The sequence below is a fragment of the Ylistrum balloti genome, unplaced genomic scaffold (assembly GCF_031769215.1).
Source record: "Ylistrum balloti isolate Yb309-2 unplaced genomic scaffold, AGI_CSIRO_Ybal_v1 Utg370204, whole genome shotgun sequence".
Lineage (NCBI taxonomy): Eukaryota > Metazoa > Mollusca > Bivalvia > Pectinida > Pectinidae > Ylistrum > Ylistrum balloti.
Window position 1 is genome coordinate 1,278,066 of NW_026782177.1, and position 23,074 is coordinate 1,301,139.

Here is a 23,074-nt window from a genome sequence, read left to right on the forward strand (position 1 = left end):
GAGTTTGGTACAGTAGAACTGAGGATCAACATTAGTCCGTGTTACTTCACTGAATGCGAGTAATATATAAAAACAAACAAAACTTAACAGACAACAAAATTAAATTCAGATCACAAATAGAATTGTAAGTAAAGTCTGTAATCTTATATCCACACAATTTTAAATCAGGATATGTTAATTAAAAGGGCATAACTCCAAAAATAATCATCAAAAAGTATCTTAACTAGCCACCGATCTTAAAAGAAGGATACATCACCTAAGGGGTGTAACTCCCAGGAAAAACCATCAAAAGAAGTTCATTTTCCAATGATTAAAAACTTTGACAAAGAATTTCATTAAAGACAGTAAATTTCCAAAACAAAAAAAGAAAAACATCAAAGAAATAGTAGTCCATCATTTAAGATTAGTCAAGAGAAAACATTTTTTTTAATTTGGTCAATTTTCTATGTACAGACATATATACAGGCTTCAAATTACAGTCCAATTCTAAAATTATATTCTAACATTAATTTTAGTATACCATAAATTTAAAAGAACATTTCTTCAAGTGAACTTAAAAATATATGTATAAATGAAGTAGATATCTGGATATTTACCTGTCCTCTCACCTGTGTATTTGTACAACTGTTGAATCACAGTCAGGGTTGAGTGAAGTGGTAGGTAACAACAGTGTCGCCTGTCCCCTTATCTAAAACTTTTGGTTGATACCATGTGTTGCTTGTGTTATTAATCAGTGTTACTGCACATTATGCACCAATTACTAGTGCAAAACATCACATCCCTAACATCTCCCAGAAATAATATGTATCAATTTTAATTAAAGTTAATTAACAAAATTAATTGGCAGTTTGTGAACATTTTGCCATGTGACAGCTGCACAGTTACAACTATGACAACACTGATATCATAGATGAAGACAAGTAGAAAATAAATAATAAACACAAATTTCAAATAGAAATATTTATTTACAAAAACAAGTAAAACGATAAGGTAAATATAGGAAATTTCAATCACAGTTACTCTCTTCAAGCAATAGACTCTCTTGATGTGACATTCATAGTTATATAACAGCCACAAGTGTAAATCACAGCTAAACACAATAGTTGAGTGGGTCATATTCATACATCAAAATGTCATACAAAATGGTGATAGATAAATATATATAAGATTGTGGTAAATATGTATATAACTGGACACATGTGACCTTTTTCCTGCATGTATATAATAATTTAATATTTCATATTGATTATAATCACATAGAGGTAGCAGATTTGAAATATTTAGTCAGAATAACTATTTTCAGAGCAATGAGTTATCTTTTCAGTACATTTTTTTATCTTTTTAATATCTTGTGTTACACCTTGTTTGATAAACTTTCTTTAATATATCTGTTGTGAATATTCATACATCTATATGGTGACATAGATCTCAGCTTTTCCCAACTTGTGTTTATATTTCTTTCTTGGGTTCACATAACTAAACATCCACCTCAGTGGAGGTCCATAACTGATAAATATCCATCTAAGGTACAGGATAAAGCTGCCTAAATCATTTGATCATCGTACAACATTGTGTAATTTTACTGGTTCTACAGTAATTAGTTTACCATGATAATACAATGTCTGATCTGGTAAAATCATATGAAGATAATAACAAAACAATGAATCCGTAACAACCGAACAGTTAATGATAGGTCTGGAATTGGTAGAAAATGGACGTGTTAAACACATGTTATTTTTCAAAATTCAAAATTTTAATGCACTTGACAAATAAATCTTTTCACACTGAGAAATATTATCTACCACGAAGCAAATATTACACAAACAAAGTACTAATTTTGATCTTGTCAATTGATTACAATAAGATTAAAGTCGCAGAAGTAAGAATAGTGAAAAAACAATATAAACCTGTATTACACAACTATTATAAATAGAATTACAATTTTTTTTTTTTATATAATTGTTTTTTCTGCTCAAGCCATATTTTGCACATTTCATTATAACTAGGCTAAAGGCACTAACAACTCTGCAATATGACACATGTGATTATTCACTTCACTTCCAAACTTCCAACCAGTAGTATCTAATACCTGGTCAAAGCTACTCAAAATCAAGACTGACAGGGTGTTTTAAAGGGATCAACAAGGAAAAAGACCCTATAATTAATTTTATTATAAATAGTTATCAAATCTTCATATATTTAGATGATATCCTGTGTTTTGTTTGAACCTAACATTGACAATATTTGATCCAAAAATTGATATTGAAATGGTTAAAACAACAGATCACATATAAAGAAATAGCAAGTGGTTCTAGAACTTTTCAAAATTTGAGTTGGTCATGATATGGCTATGTATATCAGGTTGACCAGATGAAATCAGGTGAGTTGGCAAAACTGATAATTTATTCAACAATGGTTAATCATTCATACACATGAATTGTTTTCCAATAAATTATGAAGCTTTATTCTCTAAAAGCCTGCAACGTGACATGTCTCTGACAAATTGACTTTGAGGAGTGAATGGACACTTACATCTGTCACATGCATCTAAATGCTTTTTACATAAATCCATGTCTAGATATTTCAAGCACAGCTGTGACTTCACATTGTTGATGAAATCTATAGGAGGCATCATACAATACAAAGTCTCAAAACAGTGAAATGATGTAAAGCTAAAATCAGAAGAAAAAGTTCCTTGTACACCAAATATACAAACATTCCAGCATTATCTGCCGGACTTATGTAGGTTACCTTCTTTCATGCATATTTTATTAAATGCAAGGTTTTAGCTTACAATAGTAGCCATGTATTAACCCTAAGTTACTGTTTGCTATTGAAATTAATGTATTCATGCACAACATAACATCAAATTCTCCTTTAAGATATGAAATTTCCAAATAGGATTCGTTCATATTAGGTCATGTTGTCACATGTTCAGGATTCAAATATGAAAAAATATTAAAAAAAATACAACACTTTATGTAAACTAAAGTCCAGAGTCAGTAAAAACCTGACCAGTATCATGTATAATGTGAAGTCAGCTCAGCTAGTTTAAACATTAGTCTATCATTGCTCCAGAATCCATCACACTGTCACAACTCTGATTTTACAAAACCACTAACCAGAGCTAAACAAGACCATTTGTATTTCTTCCAAGGAGGTCACTGTTTCATGAAGCATAATCCTGACCTTTGATCTAATAGTAATGTTGCTATGGTTACTATAATCTTGACTTTTTATCCTTAGGTGATAGAACAATAGTTACTGCTGGTCGGTTCCTCCAATAAGCCCGGATGCTGTGTTAAATAGGTTTACTGGACTACTCCCATCTGTTATCAGAGTACTCTTCAGTCCAAGAGCTTTTAACATCTTCACCTAAAAATAATAAAATGATTGACCATCGTTATTTACTCATACCTAAAAAATGTTCAGAGGATTCTCTGTACATTTTAGCATAATCTGTCAAGTCAAGACTTGAAAATCTGCCAAGTCCAACTAGATAATATTATCTGCTGACATTTCTTGGTTGAAAACTGTCAGGTTTCTACAGCTTGATGAAAAATAAAGTTGATAGGATGCAGTGGTAAATACCTTTGGTTTTTAGTATCATCAAAAATAGATGTAAAAATATCCCTAATATTTCATGGGTTATCATCACGTTGGCTCTGCACCCCTGGAACACGCCATGGCAAATTTCTAATATTGCAATATACTGTTATACTGTTGTGCTACCTGCAGATTTGTTTGATGTACATCAAAGGATCAAACTAGCCTTTTTATCTTGTCCTCAAGGTGTCATGTATGTAACATTCAATTTTGCCATGACATAATCCAAAGGTACAGAGAGCGAAAGTGCTGGTAACCCCTGAAGTATCAAGGATGAGACAAAGAAGGCAACAACTTGCTGAATAAATAAAAAGTTTACAGATCCTGTTTTATGATTTTGACAGTAAATAGTTTATGTTTTTCAATCTGACTGTTTTACCTAACGCTGTATATACAGAGATATCTCTAATCCACCCACCTGTGTCTCGGGACCAGACGTAGCTATAGCTGAAATGGTTTTGGCTCCAATCACATTCACCATCTTCTGGAACTTCTCAACCTTTACCATAAATGAAAAGGTACATTGTGAATCAATCTATGTGGAGACTTACCAGATTAGAAAACTCAAAAAAGGAAAGGCCCTGAGTCAAGATATTCAATACCAGATTTCAACTTTCATTAAGGAAATATTTTATCATTGCAAATTCACTACATGTATTGCATATACTACATTTATATTTAACTCAACAGATTTGATATTTTTTAGATGATATATGAAGTTGGATTAATGTTGATGAGAATCTAGTCTAAAAGATCCTGTTTTACCTCTATATTAGCCATGGTACGAAGTCGATGCACCTCCAGCTCCGTCTGACTCCGAATGTAAGCCAACTCTTGCTTCCTCATCTGAAACAATAGTGCATGTATACATATTAAATAAGCTCAAGTGACCTTGACTTTAGAAACGAGGTCAATTTTTTTGTTATCATGTTATCATGAATAAGGACTAGAACATGTTCGTTTACAAAACATCAGATCATCATACCATTCACAGGGGCATAGTACAGCTAAACGGTCAGATAAACAGTGCACGTAAATCCATCCCCAATATCCAATCAACATTCTAAATAATTCAAGATATAACACAATATTCTATTGGTTAATTTGTGAGAGTATTGAATGGATATACCATTAGCAAATTTCTAATTTGCATATCTAGCCAGTATGATGTCAATTATGCTGAAAGAGATATAAGCAACAATTGGGTAACCCTAAAAGGCCATCAAAATTCTTCAAAAGGTCACTGAAATTTTTGTGAAATATCTTGTTTCAGTCTATATTCATTAGGGATAATAATCTTACTGTGTCTTGAAATTGACGAAGGTATATTGTGAGTATACTGTCCCAAATATCTCTTATACTGCCTCTATTACGCATTGCTGAAAATTTACTGAGTATAATAATGATATACCACAACAAATCTCAAACCTCTGTAGGGTTATCCCCTGATTAAGCACTTTTTCTGAAATATTTCTCGCATAACATGTTTACTGTAGGCACTTAATAATACACAACTATTGCACTGAGGAGTGGAATTCTAAGTCGTGTTTTCTCTTTATCAAACTTCTGATAATTTCCCCACCTGTTGTTAAGAAGTCCTTAATCAACACATTACCTTTTCCTGAGCTTCTTGTTTAGCATAATGTTCTATTTCTTCTGCTTGTGCTTTTAATCTTGCACCTTGAAGAAAAAGAACATTTTCTGAGTTGACAACATTCAAACACTCTAAACAGTTTTAATTAATAGTTACTACAATAAGCTCATGTCTGGTAATATTGTGCCTTCTCCTATCTCCTGCTGTTCACTAGAATTACCTATAAAAGCTATTTCACAGCCAGTTACAAAACCATCCTCAGACTTAGGTCGATGTGTCCTGTCAGAAGTATTTCACTAATACTTTATTTCATAAACTAATGTTTTCAAACATATTTGCAGAGATATGATTTCGGGAAGGCTGATATATAAATGACTTTAAGATTTGTGAGTTGGACTCTGCAAGACTCGGATATTGGTAACCAAATCAACATGAATGCCATTTTCATACAAGTAATCATGAAAGCTTAGATTTGCAACTGATTTTTCTCATGTACCAACACGAACATAAATCCCCACGAAATATAAGTGATTTACACAATATGATTAGTTTACCTGTATGTACTTGGTAATCATTTCTTTTTACTGGTGGCAAACATTACTGTGTCCTAGCCTCGATCTTGCTCTCAGAGCTTAACCTCAATTTATTCACACATCTTACCCTCAATCTTACATCTTACCCTTAATTTCACTCTCACATCTTACCCTCAATCACACTCTCTCAACTAACTAACATCAATCACACTCTCTCAACTAATTAACCTCAATCGCACTCTCACAACTTTAAATTATTGTCAAACTCACTCTCACATTTTTCCCTCAATCTCACACTCTAACTAACCATCAAACTCACTCTCACATTTTTCCCTCAATCTCACACTCAAACTAACCATCAACCTCACACTGACATCTTACCCTCAATCTCACTCTCAAAATAAACATCAACCTCACACTGACATCTTACCCTCAATCTCACTCTCAAACTAACCATCAACCTCACACTGACATCTTACCCTCAATCTCACTCTCAAACTTACCATCAACCTCACACTGACATCTTACCCTCAATCTCACTCTCAAACTAACCATCAACCTCACACTGACATCTTACCCTCAATCTCACTCTCAAACTAATCATCAACCTCACACTGACATCTTACCCTCAATCTCACTCTCAAACTAACCATCAACCTCACACTGACATATTACCCTCAATCTCACTCTCAAACTAACCATCAACCTCACACTGACATCTTACCCTCAATCTCACTCTCAAACTAACCATCAACCTCACACTGACATCTTACCCTCAATCTCACTCTCAAACCATCAACCTCACACTGACATCTTACCCTCAATCTACCTCACACTGACATCTTACCCTCAATCTCACTCTCAAACTTACCATCAACTTCACACTGACATCTTACCCTCAATCTCACTCTCAAACTAACCATCAACCTCACACTGACATCTTACCCTCAATCTCACTCTCAAACTAACCATCTACCTCACACTGACATCTTACCCTCAATCAAAATTTCAAAACTTACCCTCAATCTCACTTTCACATTCAATGATCATCCTCTCAGCTTGAGCTTGAGCCTCGGCTGTGGCCTGACCCGCTGACTCCACGGCGGCAGCGACTGCCTGAAGTTCGAGGAGCTTGGTACGTTCCTGTTCAGAAGCTTTTTCATTATCAAGTTTCTGACGTTCGAGATGGCCCTGCGCTATCTGTTCATTTCGTGCTGCTTCATGGGATGCTGCTGCTTCGATAGAGCTGCAAAATCAACAGAGTAAAAGAATCAGGTATAGACAATCGCTAATAAACAGCAGTAGTAATAGTTGGCTTTCCTGGCTAATTTCAGCCTAAGGAAATACAATTTCAAGACTATCTTATTTGGTCATTTCCAAGAAAGAAAGAGCTCAATTTTGTAAAAATTGAATTTGAACAATAGACAAAATATGAACTTCAAAATTCTTAACTGTTAGAGTGTAAATGGCTAAATTAATAAACAGGAAAAGGAATGAAAGCTTTTGCAAAATCATGAAAAAATCAGTATCATAACTAATAATTTTTTTTATTTATTTAAAGAGTACTAGATTCTATTTCTCACCTTGTGGATATTTCGATAGCCAGTTGTACAGATTTTGACAGACTGTCTCTCATTTTTACATCCACTGGTTCAATGCTCTGAATATCTATACTGCTAATAACCTTATGAACAGTTATTTAAGAAAACAAAATATAAGAACAAGCAAAGCTGGTATTGTGTACAGATTACAATTAAAAATCTTGTTTGATAAGAAGAAAATTTCAGTGATAGATGAACCATCTTGAAAATTGCTGAAATTATGCATTATGTAAAACATTTGGCCCCCAATTTCTACCTCTATAAAACTGAAAAACAATTTAAAATTTTACTAGAAAAACAAATTATGCTTAAGCATATGATTTTTGATAAGACATGCCTTTATTAATATGATAACTTACAAGGTTATTCATTGGGAACTTCAGACGAGAGTTCAGATAGCCATCACTATTCTGTCCAAAGACTGCAGTTTGTATGACCAGGGCTGAGTGACGATGAAACTCATCAAACTGAACTTGAGCAACAGCACCCCGAATACGACTTCCTGTGGAGTTTAATCAGTGTTATAAAAAACCATGAATACGACTTCCTTTGGAGTTTAATCAGTGTTATAACAAACCATGAATACGACTTCCTGTGGAGTTTAATCAGTGTTGTAAAAAACCATGAATATGACTTCCTTTGGACATAAAATCAGTGTTAATGGAAAAATGGGAGAAGAAAAAGGAAAGGTAGAGGAGAAGATGGTTACAAAAGAAGGAGGGGAGGAGAAAAGTAGGAAAGTTAGAGGAAGTGATAGTATGGAAAGAGGAAGAAGAGGAGGAAAGTGTGAGGAAGTGATGGTGTGGAAAGAGGAAGAGGAGGAGAAAAGGAGGAAAGTTTGAGGAAGTGATGGTGTGGAAAGAGGAAGAAGAGGAGGAAAGGAGGAAAGTGTGAGGAAGTGATAGTGTGGAAAGAGGAAGGAGAAGAGGAAAGTGTGAGGAAGTGATAGTGTGGAAAGAGGAAGGAGAGGAGAAAATCAGGAAAGTGTGAGGAAGTGATAGTGTGGAAAGAGGAAGGAGAAGAGGAAAGTGTGAGGAAGTGATAGTGTGGAAAGAGGAAGGAGAAGAGAAAAGGAGGAAGGTGTGAGGAAGTGATAGTGTGGAAAGAGGAAGAGGAGGAGAAAAGGAAGAAAGTGTGAGGAAGTGATAGTGTGGAAAGAGGAAGGAGAAGAGAAAAGGAGGAAGGTGTGAGGAAGTGATAGTGTGGAAAGAGGAAGAGGAGGAGAAAAGGAAGAAAGTGTGAGGAAGAGAAATGTGGAAAGAGGAAGGAGAAGAGGAAAGTGTGAGGAAGTGATAGTGTGGAAAGAGGAAGGAGAGGAGAAAATCAGGAAAGTGTGAGGAAGTGAAATGTGGAAAGAGGAAGGAGAAGAGGAAAGTGTGAGGAAGTGATGGTGTGGAAAGAGGAAGGAGAAGAGAAAAGGAAGAAAGTGTGAGGAAGTGATAGTGTGGAAAGAGGAAGAGGAGGAGAAAGAAAGAAAGTGTGAGGAAGAGAAATGTGGAAAGAGGAAGGAGAAGAGGAAAGTGTGAGGAAGTGATGGTGTGGAAAGAGGAAGGAGAAGAGAAAAGGAGGAAAGTGTGAGGAAGTGATAGTGTGGAAAGAGGAAGGAGAAGAGAAAAGGAGGAAGGTGTGAGGAAGTGAAATGTGGAAAGAGGAAGGAGAAGAGGAAAGTGTGAGGAAGTGATAGTGTGGAAAGAGGAAGAGGAGGAGAAAAGGAGGAAAGTGTGAGGAAGTGATGGTGTGGAAAGTAGAAGGAGAGGAGAAAGTCAGGAAAGTAAGCAGAAGTGATGATGTGGGAGGATGGGAAGAAAGTTAGAGGTGTTGATGGCATAGAAAGAGGAGGGAAAGGAGAAAAGAATGAAATATAAAGGAAAGACGAAGTAGAGGAAAAAACCATGAAAGTTAGAGGAAGTGATTTTGTGGAAAATTAATGGAAAAAGGATGAAGGGAAAAGAGAAATAAGGAGGAAAGATAGAGGAGGTGATATAGAAAGATAGAAAAAGTTATGGTGGGGAAAAAACAAAAGGCAGAAGGAGGAAAGTAAGAGGTGATGCTGGTGTGGAAAGTAAGGGGGGGTCGAGGAGGAAAGATAGAGGTGATGTAAGGAAAGAGAAAGAGTATGGAAAAAGGAGGAAAGTAAGAGGTGATGTTTTCAATATCATGTGTACATTAAATGAATGAGTCTTACTAATTTTCAATATTAATTAATGTTTTATAAATACTGACTTACCTATCTGTCGACAAGCATTTCCAATAAAATCCGGTACTGAAAATATGGACATTTCACTATCCTTGTTTCCTTTCTCAAACTAAAATAAAAGATATGCTTGTTAACCTAAATTAACTTATAAGATGTTACATTTGATATTCTATTATCAATTACTTTGGGGGGGGGATGCAGGCAGAAGCTTGATGAAGTTAGATGAAATTGATTTCCCTTCACCAAAGAAAGCTTCAGAAAAAGTTGGGTAAAATCCAATTATTTCTTCAGGAGTAGTATTTTGAAAAAAAATCTGCCCTACTTCCCCTTTCTCCTTGCCCCAGTGATGACTTGGTGTGATTTATAGGAAATGTTGATGTATTTAAATTATTTCCACTATGTTTCCCTGCCCCTTTGGCCTCAGTAGGGGTGTCAGACCAACCATTTATAAATAATGTCCTGCAATTTCTGGAGAACAAGATATATTTTGAACAAAAATGACAGATTTTCTCCATTTGGTCCCGCCACTTAGGCCCTGGGACCAAGGCCCATGTTTTATTCAATATCATTTCTCCCTTCCCAAAGGCAGCTTTACACCAAATCTTGTGAAAATCGATGCAGTTGTTCATGACTTTTGACTGGTAGTGTTTTATAGGAAAAGTTGACAGACAACAGATGCTATGGTATCTCTAAAACTAACATGGCCCTTCCAGTAAGGTGAGCTTAAAATTCAATAAATTTTCAAATATTACCGAAAATATGATTCAAAACTTACTCATGTCTATTTTTTCCAGCTATAATAAGAAGTCAGGCATGATGATTTTTTCCCCAAAAGGAATTTTCAACACAAATTCTGGAAAGTTCAGAATTTGTAAAAAACATTAACATTATTTACTATTATCTAATTTTGTTGGAATCATAGTAATCAATCAAACACGTTACATATATATGTACCTCAAAATGATTGTTGAAAGCAAGCTGGATCTTGAGCCTGGCATGGTCAGCTGTCTCAACCTGTTAAATGAAGCATTTATTTAAACTTTCATACTTTTGAAAATGTTTCGAAAGACACGAATGTCCTGACTCACATGTAAATTAGTGGGTGATTATCTATATATTGTATAAGTGACCTTGACCTTTAGAACACTGAAATATCAACTCATATAATGCATATTTATACTTAAGGTTAAGTTTTATCAAGGACTGAACATGGGTAACAAATCAAGCCAAGCAGTCTTCACACAAGTTTCAACTACGGAATTATATTTACATTAAGCTTCATGCTGATCACTGCAGAAGTTTTAGCAAAGAAGAAATTGTTAGTCATCATAAATGGTGGTGACCATTTTGGTTCCAAGGACTAGCACGAAAAGTAACAACATACAGAAACAATTACCATCTAGGTAGCCATTCAACCAGCCAAACATTAATCAAGAAAATATCATACAATGATACACACAGAGAGACATAAAAAAAGTGTACATACCTCAAGGATATCAGTGATAAAGTCAGGCCCAAGCATTAGACACAGAGATTTCATAGCACCTTCCTTTTTAGGTTTGCCCGCTACGATACAATATAAAATGGTATACAAACTTTTCTAATTGAACTTAAAAATTTCTAGCTGATACAACACTTCACGCTGTAATATCATGACAACGAAAATGAATATCTGAGCAAAAGGTTTCTCTGCAGAAATTCTAAACCAGCCACCAGTAACGTATCCTGCAATACACCTAGGTCAATGATCTATGTATGGGCGTTTCTACAGAAAGCACGATGATTTTGGTGATATTATTTCATTCACTATCAAATTTTACCAGAAAAATCTACAGCAGAAATATACCAAGATGAACCAATAGAAAAAAGGTACAGAGTACCAGCTGATAAAAATATCCAAGTTAGAAGGAGGCAGAGAATCTTTGACCAAATTGAGGAGGGAGAGATATGGTGGCACTATACAACATTAAAGCCAGTGATGGAGAGCATTGTTCTTCTGCTGTTGATAAGAGCTGTCCACATATTCATTATCCAGCCATTTCACTGAGAAAATACAACTAGACTGACAATTTTTCAACTCTATATATGTTCAGAATAAAAATATATTGATCTTACCACTGAGGCTGAGAACATTAAAGTTTTCATGAGGTCCGAGAATTACTAGGTCTGGTCCAAACACGACACGAGCAGTCTTCTCCAGGTAATTATACACCTGTCAAATTAAGGATAAAACACATACAAAAAACCTGACTTAAAAAGAGGTTAATATTCATGTAAAATTATTATTTATAAATTTATGAATTAATGTTTAACTTGGTTGACAACTTTTTTATACATCATCTCTTTGGATATTTCATATGATTTTTTAAACACCATTTGTTTTAAATATTTATGATCCAAGCAACAAACAAATACAATACACTTATAGGTCACAATCTGAAGGATTTACAGTGCCAACCCCAATATACCTACCACTTGTGTAAGAATTATCTCCCTTTACTTAAAAATCTAATTTTATGCTCCTTTACCTAAATGTTTTAAGACATTACTTTCCGAGTTCAAAACTATTTTAGAAAGATACTTTTGACAGGATAATATAAGATACACCCTTAAGTCGTGGTTGTGTTTTAACCAAGTGCTTGATTTCAGCAACTTAAAAACATTTTGAAATTTTAGATTTACATAGTAACTTAACTATGAAATATTAATGTTGTCAAATTTTTCAAATGATTATATTTAATAATGCAAAAAACTTGTTTTAAGATAAAAGTTATTCAGGTTCACAAGATAATGGTGTTTCACCTTACCTGGACAGCAGTGTTGCCTGGACAACGAAACGTCACCACACGACCTTTGCTACGTCCCTACAATGATGATAAATATTTTTTTCCGTTAAACCTACCTACTTAAAACATACACATCAAAACACTCAAAGCATCAGATTGAAAATAGATATCATATTTGCAACAACTGATTTATATAATTCCTTCAAGAAATTATAACTTAACAGCACGAAAAAAAAGAAAATCTACAACTGATTTCCGTATGGATGCAGGATTAATTGTCATAAAAAACATTCTTCCATGTTTAGAAAAGAAAACTTTGTAAGCAGCTGTATCTCACTGCATGATGGAATGAGGTGATATTTGTTTTTATTTGACCAAGTGGTGTAGTACCTTAAGCATCTGTGGATCTATTGATTGTTCAAAGTAGGCCATCTTCCTGATGTCTCCTGACCCAGAGCCTCCTCCTTGTCTGAATAGCAACAAAGTAGTACAGCTAATAGTGGTAATTATTGAGACAACCAAAAGTCTAATAGTGCCTGTATACCCTATCTGTCATTAAATACCTGTATTGTTTTTCTGGGTTACACTGATAACTCTCCTTCAGTTTGGAGGTTATCCCTCCATCCTCTAAAATTTCTAGTAAGTTACAGCTATCATGTGAACAGAGATAGCATTCTTCTCCCACTAATTATTAAGATGAACTTGAACCCTTTTGTAGCACACCTACTGTTTTTGAACCATCAATCCTGAAGTCATAATGCTCCAGTCCTTATAGCTTTTCTATTCTAAATCTCTTCAGTCCTTATACTGTAGAAGTGTATGACTGTTCCAAAATTCCAACAGTCACACAACTTTATTAAATGTTCTTTTTCTTTCACTTTTTTTCTTACATCAGGCCTTGTTGAAACTTCTTTAGTTAAATTCAATTTTTTGACAATGATTTTTTTTTACATTCTTTGCTCTATTATCCCCTGATATGAAGTTTACAAAGCTTTCCTTGTTTATCTTATAACAAAAATTGTCTGACAAACCAATCACAGAAACTGTACCATAGAATACCATCAATTTCCTTGACATTTCAGTCCAGGTGAACTGAAAATATCCACTAAATAACCAATACCAGGGAAATCTTACTTGAGGAGAGTTTCAGTATCATCTGGTAGAACTTTGGTCCAAAGTTCCTCGTCCTCCGTCAACATGTAGGACTGTGGCCCCATCTCGGCTCTCACCTGGAGAAAACACCATGTAATTTAGACGACAGTAAGTAAATGTAAATCCATTTACGATGAGTACATAAAAACATTGTCAATAGCATTACAATGATAAATAGAACTTTCTAGTGATTACTCAACACAAAGTCATTCCTGGTTCTTACAAACTTAAAACATCTAATTCTAAAACTTAATCAGGACTTCCTAATCAGAAATTCAAAGACCTTTTTTCAAAGGCTTTTTTGGGACAATGATCAATTCATTTTTGTTCAGTTCATGACGTAACCATCTATATTTTTGTGGTTTTATATTGCAAGCTAAAATTGCAACTAAGAAAACAAATATGGCTGACTATTTCTTTGGGATACTCTGGAGATTTGTTTTAATCAATATATAAGGAAATTATGTTATGTTTTGTATTTTAATTTTAACACCAAATCCATAAATTTAATTCCATTTTATGTAAATTAGTGCTAAATTCAAAGATTTTCCTGTCAAGAGAATGGTCCATGCCTATCTGTATGAACCATTAGAATTTTTATTAATTGAATCATACAGAAAAGTCCTCCTTTTACCTGGCCAGTTTTCCTATCCTGGACATAAATTCCTTCATTTTTACTTAAGGGTATCTGCTTCCTAAAAAAAAAGCAAAAGATCAAAAAAGACTATTTTTGCAATTCAATGAAATTGTACCTGTACTATTAATTAGGGAGAAACTAACAATTTTTTTGTAATTGTCAGATTTTCCATAAAGCTCCTAAATTTCCATCCTGAAAATGCATTGTTCTGTGCATTAGGTATTTTTCCCATACAGTGGACCTGCAATAATCTGTATGCTGATAGTCCAGAAAACTTGCATTCAACAATATCATATTGACAACTTTAAGGTCTTGTAATCAAGGGAGATAACTCTGGTTATATTGAACGGTTGACAAAACTCAGCAGTCTGAAAAACTTGTAATACAGACGATTTTGGTTGGGAACAATGATATCTTGATTATCATGGGTCCACTGTATATCTAAATTTTGCAAATAGAGCAAACTTATAAAATTCACACAAATCACAACCATAAAATTTGTTTGTGTTATTGTCTGTACAAGACTGTAAGTGATATTTAAGTTGCATCATACCTGCACCGAATAACCACAACCTGACACATCTACATATGAAATACAATTCGTACCATTTACAAATTATTCATAAATAAGCTACTTCTATATTTACCAGAGCAAACAATGCTTGACAAAGTAATCTCTCTGAGACATTAAACCACTATACAGCATACATACCCTGTACATATTTTAAAAATCAAGGAGATAATTCGATAGTACATAGTAACATAGGGGCTGTCTCAATACATTTTACACATACTGATATGTCAACTATATGTTTTTCAATGAGCAATGCTTTTTTCTACAGTAGCCTGTACCTTTACAGTATAAATAAAAGCAATGTTCAGCGTAAGTCACTGACTTGATAACAAATTTCTCTCCAATTACCTTTTGTCAACCACGATCACATGTAAAGGAGGCGTGTAGTCTCCAGGGCCACGAATCATCCAACGATCTCCTGGACTTCGCTTCACTGCCTTACCTGGATAACAAATTACAACAAACAAATCTTTAATATACCTATGTCCACTAATTTGTATGGGTTCAATGTGTCACATGATCAATATCAGCAGACACAAAGAGCAGTCAGAATGACAGACTCCTCCTCTACGAACAAATATTTCCAGTTTGTGTGGACTTTAACCTATTCTAGTATAAGATGTTTCAAAGTGAAGTCACTTTTGCTGGTCTGTTTGTATTTTTATTTCTAGTCATTGTCAGTAAAATATGTCCAATTTTCTCAGAACATTAATATAAAACATATCATTTTAGCCTTCCTACATAACATGAACTGATGCCTATCTTGAGTACAATACCTTTGCCTGTATCTTCCAATATGTCCTCCTCGGCCTGGAGTATCAAAGCATCATTCTCAGACAGGATGTATGCACTTTGAACTTTGCCCTTTTCCAGGGATTCCCCTGAAATATTATTACAAATATGTAATGAAGAATTTCAACTTTACTCTTCTTCATGGATTTCCCGTTAATACTTTTTATATCAACACTTCAATGCAAAACAATTTTGATGTATTTTACAAGTCAGACCTTCATTTTAGTTATAAGGGCTATTCCCGTAAAACATCTACTTTACCCCCCGCCCCCTCAAAATACTATCTTTATCCATGGTTTGGTTTCCTATCTGTAATCTTTAAGGTGTTTATCAATCAAATTTTCAGGTTGGTACCCGTTAACAAAACCAAAAGTCCAGAGGTGGGATAAATGTTTAATTGGTGGAATAGCTTTCATATGAACACATAGGTTATATTTTATCAGATACTAAATATAAAATTTGGAAATAATTTTGAACTCTGCAGGATTTTTTCTTTATTTGAGAGCATTGTGAGATCAGTCAAGGTAATTAGTAACCTGGATGGAGGAAGAAACTGCAACAGCCAACCCGAAGTTCCCTCTTCCCAAGCTGTGGCTTCAGATTTTTGTCAACAACATCCTGTACAATGCAGTATTCCCCTTTCTTTACCACTACTCTGCTTTCCTTTGATACAATCTCCTGTGAAAGAAAGACAAAAAAACAGATTGTATTTGCTTATAAATGTCAAACATATATAATTATTCTTTAAAGCTTTACCAAGACATTGATGATACTGACCACTCCAATCTCAGGCAGGTATTGGTCTAGGTCCTCACCAGTCACAAGCCACTCCTCACCTACCAACCTGGAATTTAAAATAAGGATATAAAATAAAAGGTTCAATTGACCTGTATCAATCTTTTTCTTCAGAACATTTTAATCCTCAGACTCAATTTAAGATAAGAGAAATTATCAGTTGCAATTACCGTTTAATGCCTTGTCTGTCAGTTGTAGATTGTGTTGCTTGTAATCTCAAGCCTCGATCTGGTGTCAGTGTGATCTCTTTCTCCAAGCCCAATACCTGTAACCAAGGCAACATGGTAATAAAATATCCACAGAAGATACAGAATCACTAAAATGTATGGTGACCTGGATTCCTAAATAAACAGCAATATCAATTCTTAATCTGATATGGATTGCATTTATGCAAATGTTTGTTGGCATATTCATAGATCTTGGATAACTAAAACACTTGCAGGTAAGGAATGCAGAGTGTATTTAGGTTACAATGACAATCTCATGATCAACATTCACTTAACTGCAAAACTGAACAAATACATCGGTCGATAATTAGATATGTACATATATACATTTATATACAAGCCCAGATTTTCCTCAGCTAATATCTCCTTGAAAATATCTTGTATGAAAATTCCTCAAGGAATTTCAGGACATCCTAGCCTATGCCTTCTTCCTGTTCCTTGAGAAAATTTTATACAAGCCGTTTTTGAGGAGATATCAGCTGAGGAAAATCTCGACTTGAGGAAATCTCAAGTTGAGATGTTTTATACAAGTGGGGCCAGAAATATTTCCTTTCAATTAAATGTCTGATCTGAAAAAGAAATCATAATACATACCTCTTCAAATACATCAGGGAGGTAGGCACCAGATGTGTACTGCATCCATTCTTCACCAGTGACACGGTCTCTACATAAAATTAAATTTTTTCAATCCAAAAAAATAGCAAAATATGTTTTTGTTTTCAATCAAAGTCCTTTTAACTGTGATACACAAATAGATGGCAGTGTGACACTGTAATGTCACTTAGGCAGTGACCACAAATAGATGGCAGTGTGACACTGTAATGTCACTTAGGCAGTGACCAAAAATAGATGGCAGTGTGACACTGTAATGTCACTTAAGCAGTGACCAAAAATAGATGGCAGTGTGACACTGTAATGACACTTAGGCAGTGACCAAAAATAGATGGCAGTGTGACACTGTAATGTCACTTAGGCAGCGACCACAAATAGATGGCAGTGTGACAAGAACTTTGTTATATACAATGATGCTAAATTTAGAACGAAATCATCAATTACTGTTTATTTGATATTTTTGTGAGGCTAAATTTTCTTAGTTTTTCCAAAATATTTCAGTTACTAATTTGTGGACTCCCTATTTCGTGGATATATAAAGCTCATTGTAAGTACTTATTCTAACAATTTCTGGGTACATGAATGTGTGGATGAAGAAAAAAAATCAATAAAAATAACACACCCTCCCCCCACCCCCCCCCCCCCACCTGAAAATGAATGTCTTAAATTACAATTAATTGGCTTTGGTCCTAAACTATACAGTTATCCTGTTTTGACCTTCCATCAGGTTCATAGTGATAATATAAAGATGTAGGTTGTTGCAATGCACATTAAATTTTGAGCCAGATGATAAAATATGCCTGGTATTGTACATATATGTATACATACACCCCGCTGCGGTCGGTGAAGTCTTGGGTCGCACGAAGTTTCAGTGCCTCTCCATTTCTTATCACCATAGGACTCACAATCTTCACTATCTCCTACAAAGTCATAATAAACACAGATCATATATTTTCAAACAAACTGTTTTGGAGGACAAAAATCGAAATATATATTATTCATTAATGAAGAATAGGACAATTTCAACACAATGGTCACCAACAACACCAAAACTTTGGAAAAGAAATAAATATATTTTTCTTACAATACGGCCATATCTGGTAAAACAAATGTCTATTTATAGACATATTTTTGTACAATAAAGGTTCACACATACTTAGGTTTTATGTACATGATGTTTCAGTTTATATGTAAATGTATGTATGGTAATTAAGTCAGGTGATCACTGGCTGATCACTATAATTGGCCCCTGTTTGGCTTCGGTGATCCTCGTTTGTCCTACCTGGGGTCAGTTTGCCCTTGCCGGGCTATTGAAAACCCCACTTCAGCAGCATTTTTTAGACACTTTGACGCCATATTAATTTTTTAATTTTCTCTAGAAGTTTTTTCCTTATTTGCAACCTAACTTTATTATTCACCTGGATTTATTTTACAACACGTCCCACCAACCACCCCATACTACCTGCCTTTAATTGGTATGTGTGAGTTTTTATTTCTTGTCTTCTTAGTTTGATACCGACTATGTTTGTAAAGATAGTTTTAATCAAGATGTATTTATGTGTATATAATTATGTTTGTAAAATAGTTATTCACAAGAGATATGTATGTATATTAGATAAGCAGAGTCCCAGTGCTTCCCCTTTGGTCATTTTGCCTAACTGCCGGGTGCAGGTTTGCTCTCAGAAGTTTTTCCTGAAGCGCACTATGATCGCAAAAAAGGGGTTTGAAAGTTTGGTTTTCACTCGAACGTAGGCGTAGTTTCGCTCACCTTTGCTCCAAATATGTTATTACCAAATTTTTATATGTACATGTTAATCAAACTAGGTTAAAAACAAACGGCTTCCCTATTCTAAAAAAGGGTATGCCAAGATTTTACAGCCAATTTGATTGTTTGGTATTCTTTTCGTGACACTTAGAGCAAATAGAGCTCGTGGTATGGTAGACAAAATTTATGTCAAAGTTAGTATAAAGAAATTTCATTAATCTTATTTTCAATTCACCTAAACAGTAACAGAAAGAGATGGCTTATTTCCAGGTGTAAGCTCATTCAAGAAAAAGCATATTTATTAACTTTCAACTCACAACTTCAGGACAAGGGCGGTAGCTTAGAGGACCATTCAGCTGCCATTGGTCGCCTGCCTGATGTTGTCCTGTCTCGTCCTCAAAGTCCAGCACTGCTTTTAGTCTGATTGCATGGTCAGCCTTCACTATGGGAATAGGCTGCATAGCAGGCATGTACCCTGATCTACCTGTCTGGTAGTCAGGGGCCCCAAACAGGGACTCGCCTGGCAACAATGGAAAAGGTTCCTGAAAATCAATACATTACCATGTTAACAAAAAGACCCATAGTCTCTTAATTACTTAAAATTTAAAAAACGTTTTGATATGATTGACTTCCGTGACCCAAGAAAATGGGTCAAATTTCTTCATTGGAACAAATCTGATGGCCTTCTACAGCAATAAGCTGACTCATTACACTTCTCAGGAAAAAGACCAACAAAAATTCAAAGAAAAGAGATAGATAATCAACTTCATGATTTCTATAATTTTCTTTACTCAAAATTCAACAATTGCCAATTTTAATGAATGATATGAGAAAACTGTAAATTCACTTTCAGTACAAGTTAAAACTTCTCAGCAGTAATGATTTCAATATCCAAAAATAGGAATGTTACATTTCATGTAACCAAGGCGTGACTACTAACCTGATGAAACCTGACCTGTTTTTGGCCCAAAAGATTCTTACACACCTGGCCCGGTACATAGTTACTGGAAAATAGATCATACCCGTGTGTAATAGGATATATTCTTGACACAATAAATATCCTTCACTGAGCCAGGAGCAGCAACAAATTATCTCTGACTCATAAGCAGGGGATGGGCTTATTACATGACAATAAAACAGAATTTGTTTGTACTTTCGCTGATCAATTCTAGATATAAGTGGGCTTATTATCTGATCTGTGTTTATTGATGGGCGAGTACAGATGCAAAGTTACTCTAAAAAGGCTGAGTCATCAAAATTAGAGCAATATCTTTGGTTTTGCAGGGTGTAACATTAATGAATTTATGATACATAAATTAGGACAACACTTGGAACTTTAATTGCAGTTTTAGTACCCCTTCAAAAATTTGGCTAACCCAATACACCTACCATACAGGATATCTTTATAAAAAATGTACCAGTATTTGTTCTGAGGTCCTGCTTCCCAATTAATACAAACATTTTGAAATGACACATGCATAGAGTCTTGATACATACATGCAAGGGTTTTCTATGATACAGTATTGGCCTGGGGGCACTTTTATCATAGGAAGTGGTCCCCTATGTAACTGTTCATTGTTTTTCAGTACAACAGTCTGTGGACCAATTTCAACACCTGTGATATTCCGATTCTGTTAAAAAAAAAAAGACAAAAAAGAATTAGGATTTATAACCTGAAAAATTACAGATGGAGTGTTTGGAATTAAGCTTTGTCTAGATTTATGGAAGAATGGAAGCTTGTCATGGAAAAGCTGAAAGTATCTTAATTTCATATCTAGGTTCATACCCAAAGAAACTTAATCATACTGACATGTAATGGTAAGGTAAGGCACACAATATGAACATTAATGTATCACTAAAAATCAATATTACCATTTTTGAAAAAATTTTCAATCAGACTGAAAATATGGCATTTTTCTTTTCTTTATTTCTTTATTTTTGCAGTAATGGTTTAGTACATAGGTAATTGTGTTATCTTTTATTCTCTCTGTTTTAAATCTAAATTATTGTATTTATCATCTGTTTGCTGGAGTCATTCAAATCATATCTTGTACGTAATTTACAAGCTAAGCGCAATCAGTTCATGGACCGACTAAGTAATTATCACACTGACTGTGCACGCAGCTGCAGTAATATAGTAATTTGATTAAAACAAAATATAATTATTAACTTTATAAACATTGATACAACACGTTGTATAACGGATAAGACTTCGAACATATTTTGACGTAAATCTCCATTTTAACGTCTTGGGGTGTCATGCTGAGTCGACAACTTGCCAACTCGGCCAATCAACTGAGACTTGTCATGAAGTATTTTCCACGAGTTTTAGTTAAGAAATATTGCAACATATAATTGACAGTTACGTATTCTGTTCTCTACTTACTAAATCAGTCACGTGCACATAAAAATGTGGCTTTAGTCCGATAATGTTGCCGGTGGCCATAACTGTCGACTTCTATGTCTATTCTTGTCAATGACGTTTGTTTATTCCCCTGTCTAGTTTCACTTCCGCATGAAATAGCCGGTGCTATGTAAGGAGTAAACTGCGGACAAATTTCCGGAAGGACTGAAAAATAGTTGTAGATCGTGAACCTATTAAAACATGCATAGAAAAGATATCAGCCATTCTATCGTCATTATTATCTAAGTTATTTTGAAAGAAATCTCTTTTAAACCCCTTTAGTATTACAAACTGACTGGGTTTTTTTCTATTAAAATAGTAATAAGAGTTATCTCCCTTCTATTGGACAACCGCAAAACCTGGTCATGTATTGAATTCATTATTTCTTTGCATATTTTTATCAATACAAATATTTGGTTGAACCAACACATATTTAAGAACGAACTCCGATTTAATAAGTACTTGAAATAAAAAGACACACATATGCGATTTTTATTGGTTGCATGAAGAGGTATGAAAAGACAGACTTAACACTATTTCTACTAAGTTATCTTCATAGACGTTTATGAACCTTTATGATTGTCTGTAGACACAATGTTGGACAACCTAGATTGTGCCATTCATTTTACCAATCTCTCAAAATATTTCTAAGTGAATTCCGTCTTAAAATATTCCGAATCGTTTCTATATTGAAATTAAAAAACATATGAGCAAAGACAAAGAATGATACAAGACATACAGGTGAGAAACCTTTCAACACACGCGTGCACCATTTCGATTGTAGACTATACAGACCGCGGGGTGATGAAAACTTCCTGCGGTATAAAGTGTATTGTTAAATACTTTCCGGTCGATTTTTCTGAAAATAAACTTGAGGCTTATGCTATAGGCAAGGATAGGACGGAATGGTGGATGAGTGTAACGCCTTAAAGAAACATAAACCTACTACAATAGAATGTCACACGTCATCAAAAATGGGTGTTGAGGAACCAGGGTAAAATATCAACACAGAAAATATTTGCATGGCGGAAGCGATATTTCATCATGTCTCATATTTTGATGAAAACAAACAAATGTATCTTTCTAAAAGTGATAATCGGGATAGTAAGAGACAAACATCCAATGACAGATATCTCTCATCGTTCTTGGATAGTGGAATGTTGGACTTTGTCTTAAATCAATTGAATGTCACATATGCACTCTTTTCCAGACAATCAGTTGACTAAGTGAAAATAGCGAAAGGAAAACAGACAAAATGACACGCATGCCGAGTAAGTGTCGCTGCTTGTCTGATTTAAGTCAGTGAGTTGTTGAAAATTTATATATTGATTTACAATTTTGATTCGAAATAAAACGGTGTAAAACAAGGTTCTGTGCTTGATCTGCTTCTTTTCAGAATATTATTCGTTGACTCTATTGGTATCCATTTTAACGATCTATGGGTAAAATGTAAAAGGAAAAGCGTAGAACCAACCAACTTTGAAGTCGGATGGATGTCGTTATAATCTCCAAAGTACAGGTTCAATCTATTGTCTATCGGAGGTACGAACAGATATTTTCGGTTAACCGAGATTCTTTTGACTTTGTCATGACATATGCCAGCGTCAGTATGTATATCGATATCATTTACACTCTCGGATTTCAGCAACCAAAGGGAAAACCTGCCGTAGACAGGAACGTAACTACACACACACATATACCACCCCGATCAAACCTTCCGTAACTCACCTGACTGATTTACCGCGATCCCCGGTCCCCGGTCCCCGATCCCCAGTCCCCGACCCCGATCCCCAGATTAG

General features: G+C 34.7%; 1 protein-coding gene across 1 annotated transcript; it reads right to left on the reverse strand.

The window, feature by feature from the left end:
• Nucleotides 1–945: 945 nt before the first annotated feature.
• LOC132551501 (major vault protein-like) lies at nucleotides 946–21,357 on the reverse strand. The gene is made up of 26 exons (XM_060215651.1): nucleotides 21,258–21,357; nucleotides 20,369–20,502; nucleotides 19,812–19,875; nucleotides 19,189–19,413; nucleotides 17,935–18,026; nucleotides 17,089–17,158; nucleotides 16,438–16,532; nucleotides 16,250–16,316; nucleotides 16,009–16,150; nucleotides 15,457–15,561; nucleotides 15,029–15,122; nucleotides 14,104–14,164; nucleotides 13,452–13,546; nucleotides 12,708–12,786; nucleotides 12,339–12,395; nucleotides 11,647–11,743; nucleotides 11,018–11,097; nucleotides 10,486–10,545; nucleotides 9,562–9,640; nucleotides 7,694–7,836; nucleotides 7,317–7,417; nucleotides 6,753–6,979; nucleotides 5,222–5,286; nucleotides 4,372–4,452; nucleotides 4,025–4,105; nucleotides 946–3,375 (listed from the first exon to the last, which is right to left on the reverse strand). Exons 1-26 carry the CDS (start codon nucleotides 21,315–21,317, stop codon nucleotides 3,262–3,264), a joined length of 2,568 nt encoding a protein of 855 aa, XP_060071634.1. The 5' UTR covers nucleotides 21,318–21,357; the 3' UTR covers nucleotides 946–3,261.
• Nucleotides 21,358–23,074: the final 1,717 nt, after the last annotated feature.